This window comes from Peromyscus leucopus, chromosome 9, assembly GCF_004664715.2.
Source record: "Peromyscus leucopus breed LL Stock chromosome 9, UCI_PerLeu_2.1, whole genome shotgun sequence".
NCBI classification, from domain to species: Eukaryota; Metazoa; Chordata; class Mammalia; order Rodentia; family Cricetidae; genus Peromyscus; species Peromyscus leucopus.
In genome coordinates, this window is record NC_051070.1 from 50,251,197 (window position 1) to 50,268,040 (window position 16,844).

General features: G+C 43.5%; 1 protein-coding gene across 9 annotated transcripts in view; it reads right to left on the reverse strand.

The window, feature by feature from the left end:
• Rcbtb2 (RCC1 and BTB domain containing protein 2) overlaps positions 1-16,545 on the reverse strand; it is a 43,437-nt gene extending 26,892 nt beyond the window's left edge. The window contains exons 1-5 of one of the 9 annotated variants that reach the window (XM_028877640.2): positions 16,472-16,545; positions 6,826-6,906; positions 3,799-3,895; positions 3,318-3,382; positions 1,779-1,932 (exon numbers count right to left, since the gene is read on the reverse strand). In XM_028877640.2, coding sequence (XP_028733473.1) covers positions 1,779-1,886 — 108 coding nt within the window. In that variant the 5' untranslated portion in view covers positions 1,887-1,932; positions 3,318-3,382; positions 3,799-3,895; positions 6,826-6,906; positions 16,472-16,545. The other 8 variants (XM_028877638.2, XM_028877639.2, XM_028877635.2 and 5 more) reach the window with 8 other exon arrangements.
• Positions 16,546-16,844: the final 299 nt, after the last annotated feature.

The following is a 16,844-nucleotide window of genomic DNA, read 5'->3' on the forward strand; positions in this document are numbered from 1 at the left end:
GACAGCTGTTTCTCCTGTGATTCTGATGCAGTAGTTACTATTTCTTCAGTCACTTTAAATACCAGAGCATTTTGCAACAGTATCAGTGGGTATCCAAGAAAAACTCAATTTGGAATCCGGCATTGTTTTTAAATCTCACATCTACAAGAAGCTGCAATTGTACGGATGTATAGAACAGGTCCCTACTTTCATTTTGGCTATTTCAGGAAACTGAAGACTTTATATGGTAGTGTTATATTAATTTGGAAATCGGAGTTTTTAGGTAGAAGAGAATTCTCTCTAGAGACACTTTGTTTACTGTCAAAGCTGGACATAGAACTGTGATATGAGATTTTAGTCTAAGTGTCTTTTTTAAATTACCTACCTCCTATTCATACCATGAAGGAATCTTGCATTGCCAAGATACAATGACTGCTTACTTACTACCTCAGCTGTTTCTCCTTTCAAGCATGTTTTTGGATTTGATCCTGTCCTTTGCTACAGTATCAAGTGGCTTCCCGAATACTGAAAACTGAATGGTAAATTCCAACCATTCCTAAACACTTCTGTACAAGTCATAAGCTTGAACTTTCTCCTTGGTCCACTTGTACAGTTGTACACAGTACCCAGCCCATGATTCTGACCACTGGGATTCCAAAATGTGAATGAGGTTTATGCAATCTGCAGTCCTATATTTATTATGAGATGCTGCTAAGCAGGAGAATATCAGCTATGGTAGAATTACTAAATTTAAGACAAAAATAAGACACTGCCATGCCCTCCTTGGAGGTCACAATCTAATGGGAAGTACACCAGACAGGGGGAATATATTGCTTTTCAAATCTGTCAGAGAACTCGATGCCTGGCAACGGTCATCACAAGTGTATTATTTAAGTCTGAGAGAAAACTATTATATGGGGAACTGATAGCTTAATTTATAAATGCAAATACATTTTGGAGAAAATATTTAATAGTAGCTTCATGGAATTATAGCATTTTGTTCCAGGACACTCAAGAGACAATGTACAAAGATGTACTGCACAGCACATGTAGGAGCCTTGATCATCTGTCAACCATTCTGTGTGCTAGAAATGTCTTCGCTGGAGTCGCTCTATGCCCACTGCCAGGTGAGGGATCAACTGAAGAGCTTGTGTGCTGGCTAGTTTTTATACCAACTTGACACAACAGGTAAGGTCATCTGTGAAGAGGAAATGTCTCCATAGGACTGGCTTGTGAGCAAGTCTTATGATTGATGTGGGAGGGCCCAGCCTATTGTAGGTGGTGCCACTGCTGGACAGGTGGTCCTGGGGTATATAAGAAAACAAACTGGGCAAGCCAGGAGCAAGCCAGTAAGCAGCACCTCTCCATGGCCTCTGCATCAGCTCCTGCCTTCAAGTTCTTGTACTGAGTTCCTGCCCTTGCTTTCCCAGTGATGGTCTGTGATGTGGAAGTGCAAGCCAATATAAACCCTCTTCTCCCTAAGTTGCTTAGGGTCATAATGTTGTTTCACAAAACAGAAACTGTAGAGAGGACAACTGGTCATGAGCAAGAAAATGTGGGGAACTGACTCTTCAAGGGAACAGAGAGCCTTGCAATCGTCACCATTAAGATGGTGTCTGTTGAATTCAGTTCCAGGGTGACCCAGGTAGCCGCCTGACTGAACAACCACTTCCTGAGCTGTTCCCGTACTACTCCAGTCACATCCTATCCACCACCCTACCTGTAGCTGGCATCTCTTTGCAATGCAAGGAATGAGATGTTAATACTCTGTCAAGGAAAACATAATACAGGAAATGCACCTGCCATGAATTAGAGACTAAGACACATCCTGTTAGTCTCATTGTGTGGTCTGGAACAAACAGACGCTGTATCCACTGAGAAATCCACTGAGTGACCACACTGCACATGACCACAGCAAACTGGCAAGCTGTTACAATTCCGTTAAAATACAGCCTATATAGGAAAATCAAAGTGACATGTTGGGCATGTTTAGTAAAACAATGTCTAAAAAAATTCAACACTTTACCTGTTGATGATTTCCTAGCTGCAACATTTTATACGTAATAAGGTAAATTCACTGCTGACTATGTGAATTCATTTATTTAATTTTATGAAATCTGTTCCCAGGAGGAATTAGGAATTTTTGTATTAACACCTTGTGTGTGTGTGGGGGGGGGCACCTATGGCCATGGAGGCCAGAAGAGGGCCTCAGATCCTTGGAAGCTGGAGTTACAGGTGACTGTGAGTCACGTAACAAGGGTTTGGGAACTAAAATTTTGGTCCTTGGCAAGACCAACAAGCACTAGTGATTGTTGAGCCATCTCTCCAGGGAGTCCTCTACGATCACTTTCTAAGTCTCTAGGCTCTATCATTAGTTTTTAAGCTACTTTTACAAATTCCTGCAAGAGTTCACACAGAAACATTCATGTCAGCATGTGGTAAAATTTCAAGTTTGGCTATTCTGTGTATAATTATTATAATTTATTGAATTTTACCTTTTTTATTTCCTAAAGTAGAAAAAAGACAAAAGAAAGTAATAGTTAATATTAAACTGTTTTATGGAGATGAGCAGATACTTTGTAAATTTAACACGATGCAAATAGAAATCAACAGGCAGGCTGAAAGATATGAAACAATATCCACTGGATACAGGATGGGAAGCAATATCCACTGGATACAGGATGGGTGAATAATATTCACTGGATACTGGTTGAGATACAATATTTACTGGATACTGGATGGGTAATAATATTCACTGGATACTGAATGGAGAACAATATCCACTGGATACAGGATGGGAAACAATATCCACTGGATACAGGATGGGAATAATTACTGGATACAGGATGGGGAACAGTATCCACTGGATACTGCATGGGAAACAGCATTCATTGGATACTGTATAGACTTAAGCTGGATGACTGTAATGTTCAGATGTGATGGAAAATAAAAGAGCAGGATGAGTTAGAAGCATATCTTCTATGACTTTTTTTTTTTTAGTGTTTTTCAATACATGGGAAAAGAATAAACATTATTTAAACAAAGCCTTTTACAGGTCATCATCTGTGAACAGAAGCCTATATTCCTTACCAAGTTAAAATGCCACCATCCCAGGGAGCCCTTCCTCAATGCCCAGGTAGCATCTGTTCCTTGCTGGCCTTGACCACATCCTATATCCCCCAATCAATTATTTATTGGTATGTCAGGTACCACACTGCAGCCTCTCCAAGGAAGACTTAAATGACCTCACTGCTCTTCTACCAGTTGAACTCTAACCAGGTGAACAACAGATATGGTTCATGCAGCAAAATACACTATAAGGCATGCTTTTTTCTAACCTGGCCACTTTCTCCACAGAAACCAGGCAGTTCTTCTTCCATATGGACTCAGTCCTGTGCAGTCCCTAGGGAAAAAGTATTTGGTAAAATCAGGAGCCCATGCCAGATGAAGGGACACAGAAAACTGCTTGAGTAAGCAGGGGCCTGTATTCCCAGCATTTGGGAGGCTAAGGAATTAGAAAGAAGCCTAGGCAAGCAAGACCCTGTATCAAACGAACAAAATGACTTTACTTCTAATTAACAGGGAAAGTAAGTCCCCAAATGGTGAGTGGGTGACAGAGGAACTAATCCTTTAACATGGGAGCCAACAGCTATAAGCCCTACAAGTAGTTTTCAATGTTCAGGAACTCTTAAGTGAACCATCCTCCTGAAGTCTGGATGGCCATCGCAGAACAGAGGTCCTTCTATTTAAAAGGAAATTAGCAGAAACTTCCATCTCACAGATGACTTTGCTATTGATAGGGAAAAACAAATTCTAGACCTTGGCCAACTTTTTTGAGACTGGAAAGTTCCAAATCACCACGGTGAAGACCACACTTATGAATTCTCAGCTCCTGAAGGATGTATGATCTGCTAAGCTGGAAAAAAACAAAGGAGAAATGAATGAAACGGATGAATAAAAATGAATGAACAAATAGATGAATGAATGAATGAATGAATGAATGAATGCAGCTTTGTTGTCCTGGACTTTAACAACAACAAAAAGTCTGAAACAACAAAAGCCATCAAGTATGGAACAAGATCACTGAATATTCTTTCCTTAGCAACTTCCTGCCGTCGCATCCAAGGGACAGCAGGAGCTGGGGACAGCAGGGACAGCAGCCCTATGGAAGGCACTCGGGATCTTCACTATGGTTCACCCATTACACACTAGCTAGCCCAGAGCTAAAGACAATATAAACAAAGTAGTGTGTCCCTCCAAAAGCCAACTTAATAAAACTATATCTAGTAACATTTATTGTTGTCTAATTTATTAGGTTTGCTCCAATTACTTAAATGCAATGTGTATGGCGAGCTTTTTATTACACGTTCACCTGGTCATGCTGCAATAGAACTAGAAATGGACAAAGATAGACTAAAAATGTCACATGCCTTTAATCCTAGCACTTGGGAAACAGAGCCCAGCCTGTCTACAGAGTGACTTCCTGGACAGCTAGGGCTACACAGAGAAACCCTTCCTCAGAAAACACACACACACACACACACACACACACACACACACACACACACACACACACACACACCAAGCCGAGCAATGGGGTTGCATGCCTTCCATCCCAGCACTCAGAAGGCAGAGGCAGGCGGTTCTGTGAGTTCAAGGCCAGCATGGTCCACAGAGCGAGTTCCAGGGCAGCCAAGGCTGTTTACACAGTGAAACTCTGTGTTGAAAAACAAAACAAAACAAAAAATCAAACTGGGCCAAATGTCACCACAGCCCTTATCAATGTTTTATATGTTCTTGATGAAATTTTCCTCAATTTTTTCCCCAATTATAAGTAGGTTTTATAGAGAATAATGCATTCAGAAAATCTGAATTTAAAATGAGGACAATGAATAGTAAATCATTACTTCTAATGTTTCAATTTTAAAAAGACATGCTTATATTTAAAAGCTCACTTAGGGACTGGAGATGAAATTCAGGGCTAAACTATTTGCCTACCCAAAATCAAAACTAAAAGCTATCACTTCAAGTTTCTATCTTGTAAATTTACATGATTTGATCTGGAAAAACATGTTGCCATATTTAATCAACATCACACATTACAGCACTTCGGCATATCTACTGAAATCGTAATCTTCTTTAAACCCCAGCATGTCTCCTGCTGCTGTGGCTCCTGACTAGCGACACAGGCTGGGCCCTTTGTAGTTCCACAGCACTTCTCTTTGCAACCTCAAGAACACACAGTCTGGCTCACGTCAATTATCCTTGTGTGACTTCTTCTCTCCATTAATTGGCAAGCTCTTTCAGAGAGGAGACCACAATCCGCTTGTTACTATAACCATGTATTACTCAGAGTAGAACATAATGTAAATGTTCCGAGTACTGGAAAATAGAACCAGATATTGGGAGCTGGCATGCCCATTTGAGGTACCCTCCTACACCCCCTTGCTGGGGATCAAATCTGGGATCTTGCTGATGCAGAGCGAGCATCCTACCACTGAGCTACAATCTCTAGCCTAAGGATTTAAGGGGGCCCTTACCTTCCTTCAGCATTACTCTAAATGGAAAACACTTTTTGCACATTTAACCCTAAATTTACTAGAAGAAGAGACAGTTGGGCTTGGGGGCACAGCTCAGGGACAGTGCACTGGGTTAGCACATAGAGGGTCCAGTTCAATGCCAGCATCACAGAAACAGAAAGATGAGACCAGAGAGAGAGAATGATGAGGAAGGGAAGAATAGGGGGAAAGAATTCAAAGGCGGGGAGGAGGGGATGGGGAGAAGAAAAAGGAGCAAACACAGAGATAACCGCCCTCACCACCCCTTAGGTCTCCCACGGCTAGCAGGGAGGGAGAACATTCATATGTGCTAAGGTCCGTGATTAGGAATCCTGAGTATTTTAAGTAGAAAAAAAAAAAAAAAGACTCCTTTCAGTATCTTTCTTTGATCACTGTAAGTGTAATCAATTCCTTAAAAATGATGATAAAAAATAGCCCACTCTGTTTATTAAACTGGTCAGGTTAAAACATAACTGTATGCATAGCATATGGAAATTACACATTCAAAGAGGAAATAGTCATAAGAGCCAATTACAATTAACTATAATATTAACATAATTTCATGTTTTCAGTGTTAGTCAAAATTCAAAAATAACGTCAGGACTAATTACTAATGTGAAATAATATAAACACATCTCCTAGTTTTGTTTAAAAAAAAAAAACAAAAACAAAAACAAAAAACCTGTTTTCCACCATGTCAAAGGGGCACATGTAACAGAAAAAATTGATTTCTCCTACTTGGGGTACAGTGTGTGGTGGTTACAGCTGTCTCAACCTGTCACCCACATGATTTTTATGCTATTATTATCAGCATTGTAAACCACATTCATGGTGTGAAATACTGACATTTACAGTGTGGGTTAGCACCTCATTTAATTTTTGCAATACCCAGACAAATAATCATAGAAATGAGGCATAACCACAGCCTCCATTTTAGGATGCTTCAGTCAGATCGGGCTTGGAATGAAAATCAGGCGTGCTTCCAAAGCTGCTGCTCTTGGACCCTCTAAGCAGGCACGTCCAATCAGCCGCAAACATGAGGCAGAGGGCAGCCATGAATGTGCCTAACCCAAATTCAAAATTATCAAAAACATTTTGAGATTTGTTTTGCAGTTTTTTTGTAATGTTGTTCTCGAGTGTGAACCGTGTAAATGATGACATCATTTCACAAGCCCACAGTTGATTTGCCTGCTCCTGTGAAAGGATCATAAAGTTTTCCTATGCCCATCTCAAATACTTTTACTCTATACACAATGGCTAGGAGCACTCCTTCCACAAACATCTGTACCTCGTTGCTGGAGAGTTCTGGAGCCCCAAATTTGGTCCTTCTAGATCCTTGTAAAGCTGTCTTCTAGAAAAGTTCACAGGACTGAAAATATAAACACACAAATAAATTCTATTAGAGAAATTTAAAAAAGAGAATATACTATTTTCTGTGGTGATATACTGTGTACACTAATAAACTTATCTAGGGATCAGAGGACAGAGCCAGCCACTAGATTAGACAGAGAGGCCAGACAGTGGTGACACACACCCTTAATCCTATCACTTGGGAGGCAGAGATCCATCTGGATCTCTGTGAGTTCAAGGCCACACTGGAAACAGAGCCGGGCAGTGGCGGCACACACCTTTAACCCCAGTACTGGGAAGCACACACGCCTTCAATCCCAGGAAGTGACGGCAGGGTGGAGAAAGGTATATAAGGTGTGAGGAAAAGGAACTAAAGCAGTTCAGCTGAGATCCTTTCTGGTGAGGACTCAGAGGATTTCAGTCAGAGAATTCATGAAACAGAATCGGCTGAGGAGTTGGTGAGGTAATCGGTGGTGGCTGTGGCTTGCTCTGTCTGTCTGATCTTTCAGTTTTTATCCCAATATCTGGTACCGGGTTGGTTTTTTTTTTTTTTTTTTTTTTTGTTTTTTTTTTTTTTTATTAAAAGATCATCTAAGATTCAAACAACAATTTTCCAAAGTTAACAATCCATTATTTATTAAAGGAAAACGTTTCTTAAATTGCATCAGCTCTTTTTTTTTAAAAAAAAATCAGCAGTAGAGGTACTCAAATATAAAATATTAAAAACTTAAGATGCAACTTTCAAATATTTTTTACAAGTTTCAAGACAGGATTTTAACAGTGTGAGCAATGAAGCATATGCAAAAATATATATTAAAGAAAGCTGGTTTGGGAGTTTGGTTTTGGAGTGTGGGCCTTACTATGTAGCCCTGACTGACCTGGAATTCACTATGTAGATGGAACTCTAGATCCACCTGCCTTTGCCTCCTGCATACATGTACCACCATGCCCAGGCACCAAATAAAGTCTGACTGTACTCTTCAACAAAAGAGAAGGCACATGAAATATAAGAAAGGCAAACTTCCCACTTCTCTAGTACAGGAAGATTTCCTTCTGTTTCTTCATTGGTTATTGAGATAGGGTTCTTCTGTATAGCTCAGGTTGCCTTCACATTTGGAATCCTTCTGAATCAACCTCCCCAATGCTATGTTCATGGGCATATGCTTCTCACTCAGCATAGACCACAGAGTAGTAGATCTGTGAAAGTGTAAGATACTGCACAGCATGGGAGAAGACAGACGGTTCCAGCACACAGAACTGACCGCCGCCAAGGACTAAAGGGACAGGGTACGGGCTAATCACACAAGTCAGCAATCGCACTGAAAGCTGCTCAGCTTCATCACAGAACCATCACGGGAACACAAACACAGTGAGTTCAGCCTTACCCACTAGACCCACAGAAATTCATCCGGAACAGTGCCCAGTGATAGTGGAGACAAAGGCATACTTGTATAAGGCCAAAGGGAACACAGATTAATTCAATCACTCTCAAGAACAACTCCAGTGTTTGGATCACCACAACATCTTTTTTTGTTATGGTATGGATTTCAAACTTTTCCCCCAAAACTCATGTGTTCAAAGCTTGGTCCCTAGTGCAACAGTATCTGGAGGTGGACTTTGGGAGGTGATTGGATTGTGAAGACTTTAACCTTATCAAGAGATTAATTGCTGGTCTCTTAGCTTCATGGGCCACAGGAAGGTGATGGAAATCTTTAAGGGGTAGGTCCTAAAAGCAGTGGTGGCACACTCTTTTAATCCCAGCACTCTGGAGGTAGAGGCAGGCAGATCTCTGTGAGTTTGAGGCCAGTCTTGTTTACAGAGCAAGTGCTAGGACAGCCAAGGCTACACAAAGAAACTGTCTTGAAAAAAACATTAAAAAAAAAGAGGTAGGGAGTACTTGAAGGAAGCAGGCTACTGAGAGCATGCCTGGAAGGATGTATATGCATGTATATTTAATTTTGTATATGGTTCTTTTATATGCATGTTTGTCTGTGAACCACATGTGTGCCTGGTACCCACAGTGGCCAGGAGAGGGTGCTGGATCCTGGAGTTAAAAAAATGGTTGTGAGTAGCCATGTGGATGCTGGGAATTGAACCCAGGTCCCTTGAAAGAGTCAGTACTCTTAACTACTGGGCCACCTCTCCAGCCCTAATCATATATCTGATCCTTGGTCCTTTCCCCTTTCCATTTCCAGGCTGCCAAGAAGTAAGTAGTTCAGCTCCACCATGTATTCCCACTATGATGTGCTTCCTGACCACGGGCCAAAAGAAACAGGTCTAAAACTGTGAGCTAAAGTAAATCTTTCCTCAATGTAAAGGTTTCACTCTGTCATTTTGTCATAGCGACACAAAGATGACTAATACATCACTGAAACAAATTTCATAAAACAATTCTTATCCCTCCTACATGAGATAGTGGATCTTTTTGTTTATACTGCTGTTATTCTGCCCTCTGTCACCCTATGTCATTCCACCATATTTCAATGTAAAAAAAAAAATGTTAAAATTACTTCACCCTGTTTAAAAAATATAAAATAAAATAAAGCTGACCTAGATGTACCCTGCAGTAGGAAAACCAGAGAAAACTACTAAGGAAGAATACACAGGTCAGCAGAATCTACCAACAGGGATAGACATACCATCTATACCATCTATCAACTAACATAAATTCTCTAGGGGCTAGGGAGATGGCCCAGCAGTTCAGAGTGGGTCCTGTTCTCCCAGAGGACCAGAGCTTCGTTCCCAGTGTCCATGTAGGGCAGTTCACAAGTGCTTGTATTCCAGCTACAAGAGATCCAATGCCTTCTTCCAGTCTCTGTGTGCACCCACCCACCCCACACACAAATAAATATCTAAAAATAATTTTCTAGATTTAGTAATGTTGAACAAGCCCTACATCACAAAATAATACAAATGGTATAACAGACCACTTGATAAAGCGTAAGAGCACTGAGAAAACGTCCATCATTTAGTCATACTGCAGATGACAACATGATGCATAGCTAGGCTTTACTGAGGATTCTCACAGAGAAGTTTTGATGAAATTAATGTCAAAGGTAAGACTCCACGTAATTATAACAATGTATTTGGAGACCACTACTTTTCCAATCACAAGGTAGTGCATTGAGAGTCACTGTGCTAGTACACACATAGAATCCCTGTCCTTGGGAAGCTCAGCAGTTCAAGGCTATTCTCAGCTACATTGCTGGTTCAAGCCCAACCTGTAAGGGGGATAAGGTTAACCAATATTAAAATCAGAGTACCACCATTTTGCCTTTGCCTTTGCTAGGGACACAGGAATTTCATAAAATATTGATAATGATGACTCATACACCAAGATTTCTTTTGCCATTTTAAAAGTAAATTAATACTATAGAATGATACATGCCTGGCAAGGAGAATTTGACCTAGAAAAAAATTGTTTAACATCTGCCATGCTAGGAGAGCACAAGTGGTTTCTCTAACTGCTCTAAACTGCTCTACATTGGCTTCCGGGTGTCCCTGCTTTCTGCACAGGAAAGCAGTGCTTCTAGAGGGCAGGTAGAGGGCAGTTCTTTAGTGACAGTGTCATAGCATAAGTTGGCCCCTGTGATAGGGATGATAGTGGGTACCCTAACTGTCCTACTGCATGTCACTTTATTGGTTCTGCCTCCCCATCTGCTGTAGGCAATATGCTTCTCCATAGTAAGCTCTGCAAAAATAGTTTCCTCTACATTTCATTTGGTTTCAAGTAACAAAAATAACATTCTGGGATCTCATGATTTGATCTACAAACAAGAATGAGAAAGAAGACTATCTACCAGTGGAAGCTCTTGTCCCTATCTCTGCCTTCCAAGACTCACAGCTGGACACTCAGGAGCCAGCAGCTGGACACTCAGGAGCCAGCGTTCCAAAGTTTGACTAGTAATTCTTCAAAGCCAAATAAATATAAAGTAGGATCATCTGTCACATGGTATTTTTTTATTCCAGCTGTTTTCTTAAACTTATATCATTTAATGACTTATTTCTAAATTATCCTTGTTTGAGACAGACAACTGGTTTGAATATATTGTATTTTGAGAGTTTTCTCCACGTTGTTAGTAAGAATGTAGGCAAAGACCAGTAGATAAAAAGATAAGTCTTTATAATATGACAAACATACCCCTTCCTAATCCTCACAGACAACAGGATAATTAACATCCTTGTACAAAGCAAAGAATAAACTGTATATACAGACTGTTGGTGAAATAATCAGCATTAATGAGTGTGTCCGCAACTCAACGTGGGACATTACTTGGAAATAAGTGACATGCAAGGGAGTTAAGCTGATTATAGAACACAGGTTCATTTGCCTGATTACTATCTGTATTTCCAGTGAGTAGAAAACAAATATGTAAAAGAACAAAACACAAAACAGTACTATGAAGACAGGAAGATCCAACTCTCAAGTGCTGTGGAGAGCCTGAAGAGCTAATAGGCTGGTTAACCAGAGGCTTCTAAAGGCTGATAGTTATCTATTAGAAGTGGTCTCAGAAGAAAATAAATAAGGGGGGGAGGTTCCTCAGAGAATCTAAGAGTTGTTTTTAAGTTCAATTCCATCAGATCAGCTTTAAAGCCATGCTTGAGGAACATAATGTATAAGAAGCTTCCTTCCTTGTGATATATACCTCAATGCCACTGGCAAGTTCCCCCATCCGAGAAACTCGGTAAGAGGCAAAGAAAGGGTTAAGCAAAGTGGGGGAGGGGCACAGTTTATGGTATCAGAGTGTAAGGTAGCTGCAGACAAAATAAATGCCCATGGGGGTCCCCAAGCATGTGTGCTGAGTAATTAAAAAGTATCATTCATGTCTTTTATTAGTGTCATCCTTGAGTTACAGGTAATGTAAGTCTATAAAGTAATCAAGCACGGCCTCAGCTGTCACTTGCATTGGTTATAATTCAGCTCTTCTTGACTGGAGATGCTGGCAGTCACGAACAGTAACAGTGGACCATCTAACCAGCTGCTGGTTGCTCTGGGGTGCTTCTAAACAGGGGGACAGGACTATACCACAAGGAGTGAGAAAGTCAGGGCACCCCCAAGGAAACAGTGCTGCCCGATGCTTACGGAAAGCGGAACACTGACTGTGTGGTGCAGAGCTGTTGCTGTTCCAATTATTTGTTTTCAAAAAGGTTTCCAAATTTCACAGTGAGGTTTGGGGTAAATCAACCCACAGCAATGCTGGCAGTCGTCTTCAGATTACTGAGAAGGCCAACACTGATGACACTGATAACAAAATGTCATCTCCAAGTGGGCAATAGTCAACATAAACTACAAATACATTTTACGTTGCTACGTGAATGACCTGAGCAGACAGAAAGCCATCTGTAAGTCCATTTAAGACTTAATTTTTTATATATCCAATGCTTAAATAGATATTAACAGATGTGGTAACTATTACCCTATTAAAAACCCTGGCTCTACAACATGAATCCCATGAACACAGTAGACCCTTTGACCTCCACTTGTTTCCTCTTGGGAATCCTTGTGTGTACATTTGGCATAATATAGAAAACACTGCAGTTTAACTATCATCCACGAGCACTTGTTAGCTCAAAATGCATGGGGGGGGCACACAATGCACAGTAACTCAGGTTGGATTAGCAAAGCTGAAGATATTAGAAACACAAACTTCAGGGTCAGATGGATGTATAATGATCTATTATTTCAATTCATAGTGTTAGGATGAGGTCACCACATGAAAGAGATGCAGTGTTCCTTCCAGATAAGGAAAGCTAGAGGGATAAGAGAGGCAACTGATCTGCTTAAGGGGGCATTCCCACATGGACTCACTTGTTCTCAGTGTGAACAGAAGGTCTCAGTGCCTCTGCCACCCTGATAATTCTGTCTGCATCCTCCTTTCCTGGACAATTTTAGACGGTAGTAATGCCAAATAAATCTTGAAAATAGTAGTATCTAGGAAGCATTTTAATTCCATTTCAGATCTGTTAAAACTGAATTAAATATGACCATCTCCTGTGCATAAAGTAAATTAATACAGCTCCCTACAGCTATACCTCTAGAGCTAATGCTTGAACATGGAGTGTCTGTAATCTACTTCACTTCAATGAACGACCTCAGAGGAAACACTTTCCTAAAATAGTTCCTCTCTATCAGTGTCTTTCTCCAAGTCCTCTAAAATCAAGAGCCAAAGGCTGCTTAGATTTGTCTGGCTCATACAAAACCTCTAATAGAGATCACTGAATATCATGACATAGCATCCCACTAGTCGTCCCCATGACTTAATGTCAGGGGACATTAAGAAGCAATTGCACGGTACAATAAACCAGAGCACAGTGGGACCGTTGCAGGACCCAGACTCCATCAATACCATACTCTGTGAATGTTCAAGTCACCTACAGAAACTGTAGAATGCATACAGCCAGGGCACACCCTCCTTCCTATGTATCTGCAACCAGACACCAAAGTAACACCTGATGCAAGTGCTGTGTGGATGGTTGCTATGCCTCCAGGCTTGGTGCCTGTAACCTCAGTACTAGAGAAGCTAAAGCAGGAGGATCCTAGTAAGTTGTTTCAGGACAGTCTGAGATAGTAAAGTACAGAGTGAAATCATGTCTTAAAGGAAAAAAAAATTTTTAAGTTGATATCCTTTCTTATTTAGTTAATTATGACCCCTCAAAATTCTATATGTTCATTAAAGGTCCTTTCTTAATATTTTCCAATTCCAGGCTTGCTAAATCTGTGGTTACAGAATGTAAGGATATGGAAAGTTGGCTCTATAGTTTTTCGGATCACATCCATAGTGGTTATCTGGTTAGTCTCTTCAATGAGGAAGATTCAGTTCTCTTCACTAGCTATGGTGAGTAAGCCAAAAACTCCTGATCCTTTCACCTCTTATCTATACACTACAAAGGACAGTGACATCTGTTGTCATAGCAGCAGTGCTACAGGCCTCAGGACAGAGGATGGAAGTACTTACTTCCTCCTAAAAGGACTTTTCACTCCACCATAAATATCACCTTCCACAGTCACCAGGTGGTTAAAAATCACAACCCACCTCTGCACTCTCAATCCGTATTCCACTTTTTAAAGCATTTAACACTTTCTGGCAAATGTATTAGATGTTGATTGTTCATCAACTTTCACAAGAATGTAGGCACCAGAGAAGAGTGATCTTTTTATTAACTGCTAAACCCCAAACACTAGGATAGCAATAAAGAAGGGTCCCACGAGTCCAAGTCCTGCACAAAGTCTCTCTAGAGTAAGTTAGATTTCAACCTAACTTTCATTCATATAGTTAACGAATACCTTGCAGGTAATGACTGTGGGGCAGACACAAGAGAACCATGGAAGTGTATACCATCAGATGCCATCAGGGGCTACAAGGCCAAGGGTAGGATAAGAGCTTGGAGAATCAGAGCAGTGGCCATTTTAGATGGGAAAGTTCTCTCTCTGAAGTGATGCAACCGTCACAAGATGTTCAAGTCCACTGACTGCCATGTGACCGTGGAACAAATGCACACGCTCTGGAATGGTGGGGTCCACTCAGGAAGCCCCCACACAGCAACAAGGCCTGCATGGTGAGAGTGGTGTCGTGCTTAAGATAAGTGTCACTCTAGTGTGTATGGAGCAGGAAACAATGCACGCACCCAATGCATTCAGAGTCTCCGAGCAGTTACTCTATTCAGCTACCAACTGTCTGTGCCAGAACATCGCACAAGACTACAAGGCACAGAAGTAATGGCATTGTTAGACACTCTCCATAGTAGCCCCTGGCCTCTTGAAACTGACATAACTTCCTGCCATTGCCCGGGAAGGTGGCAGACTTCACTGGGAAGGTGCAGAAACTGAGGAACCCAACGACTGGTAAACAGTGGACTATCGCGGGACAAAAGAGCTAAGTTCCGCAGGGCTGTTCGTGAACTCCTCGATCACTTTTATTTGGCTATGGCAGGGGTTAAGTCACCAAGTAACGGTTCTGGCAGGATGGAAGCTACTCTAAAGGGAGGCACCGTGTGCCTCTCCCTCCAGCTTTATAAGGCTTTAATGGTGACTGGAGCCGAGACAGGATGGGTCCGCGACACACCGGACCACACCTGGCCCTGCCCACTTGCCCACTATTTCAAGTTAGGACCTTCCCAACGAAAATCCGTTTTCCACTGCTCTCTCGCCAAGCGGCCTCATGTGACCGAAGCCTAGTTTCGGGCAGCCAGGGCAGCCGCTCGGGTGCGCTAGAAAGCATCTCGACTTTTGTGTCCTTTGTTACAGTCCGGGTTCGATCTTTACCTTGTAAAGAACAACGAACGGCAAAAGGTCGGCTCTAAACCTGTCTTCAACTCGGGCGGAAGTCCCATCTCCGCCAAGGAGGGGACAACGGGCAAGTTTCCCACCGCTAAACCCCTCCGCTTCCGGCCGAAGTAGGGCCCAAGTGGCAGGCCGAGAATCTTGGGGCGGCTCTGGATGCAGAGCCAGGCCTTCCCCGCCATCCCTCCACCTGGCGACCCAAGGCCTGCAAAAGTGAGCCGCGAGGCGGTCCCGGGCGGAAAGACCTGGAAAGAGCACGGCTAGCTCGCGCACCGGTAGCTGGGGGACCCCCGGGAGGGGGGGCTCAGCCCTCCCGCCTCTCCCCAACCGCGAGCGGGAACCAGGAATCCTAGCCTCGTGGCCTTGGGGCGACGCCAAAAAGTGGACCCTAGTCCAGGCCTGCGCGCATGCGCAATGGGGCGCGGTCCCAGGGCCCGGGAAAGGGACGTGAACCCAGAACCGCGCCGTCGACCTCGCCCACGGGCTCGCGCGTGCGCGCCGGGGCGCCCCCCCCCAGCCCCCCTCAGCCTGCGGCCCGGGTGGGAATGGAGGCGCGCCCAGCCCCCCGCAGCGGCTGCGCAGCCGGGCCGGCGCAGGGTGAGGCCTCCGCCCGGCCTGGGTTCCCCGGGGCCCGCCCGCTCGCCCGCCGCCCGCCGCCCACACGCACGCTTACCTCCGGGTTTCGCGTCCGCTCCGCCGCCGGCAGCGGGGACTGCTCGGCCGGGAACAGCCGACACTTGGCGCCTCCCCCCCAGTGAAGCGGCCCCGGCTCGGCGGGCAGCGCTCGAGTTCAGCCGTGCGGGGAGGAGGGGGCCGCGGAGTGGGAAGAGAAACGAGGGGAGGGGAGGAGAGGGCCCGGGGAATGCGGGAAGGGGAGGGGGTAGCAGGGGAGGGGAGGGGGCTGCGCGCGGCGCCCCTCCTCCTCCTCCTCCTCCCCCCCCTCCTCCGCCCTCGCCGGCGACCCTGCCTGCAGCCCAGCCTCGGTGGGGACCCCTGTGCTGCACCCCTCATTCTGTCTTAGCGCCCACATTTCGGGCGACTTATGCCTCTCCAGGTTTAGGGGCTTACATTTAAAGGCGTTGTTTTTTGGTTTTTTTTTTCTGCCTGCTGCGAAACCAAGAGCCGGCGGGTGCGAGTCCAGGCTTACCCACTCCATCCCGGAGGAGGCCGACCTCATTGTGTGGTGTTGGAAGGCACAGAGATCGGTCCCGTTTTTTAAAAATGAAGGAAATTCTGTCACCTGGGACGATGTGGAACGAACCTGGAGGATGTTGAGCAGAGTAGGCACCGGGCAGATACTTACGGATCTCATTTAAGGAGCTTTTAAAAAGTCTCACCGGCACAGTAGAGCGGTGGTTACTGGGACTAGGGAAAAGGGACACGGGAGCTAGTGATCAGATTTCAGTTAGGAGGAGCAAGCTCAAGAAAGCCACTGTACTACCCGGCGGCTACAGTTATTAACAGTGCACACCAAAAATTGCTAAGGGAATAGATAATTGCGGAACAGGGTCTCCCTAGATGCCCAAGTGAGGCTCGAACTCCATAACCTTCCTCCCTCCTCCCCCTGCTTGATTTTGCCATCACATAGTGTATACATATATCAAAAAACTGTGCCCTATAAATATATACATATATATGATTTTCAGTGGAAATTTTAAAGGAATGTACTTCCTTAT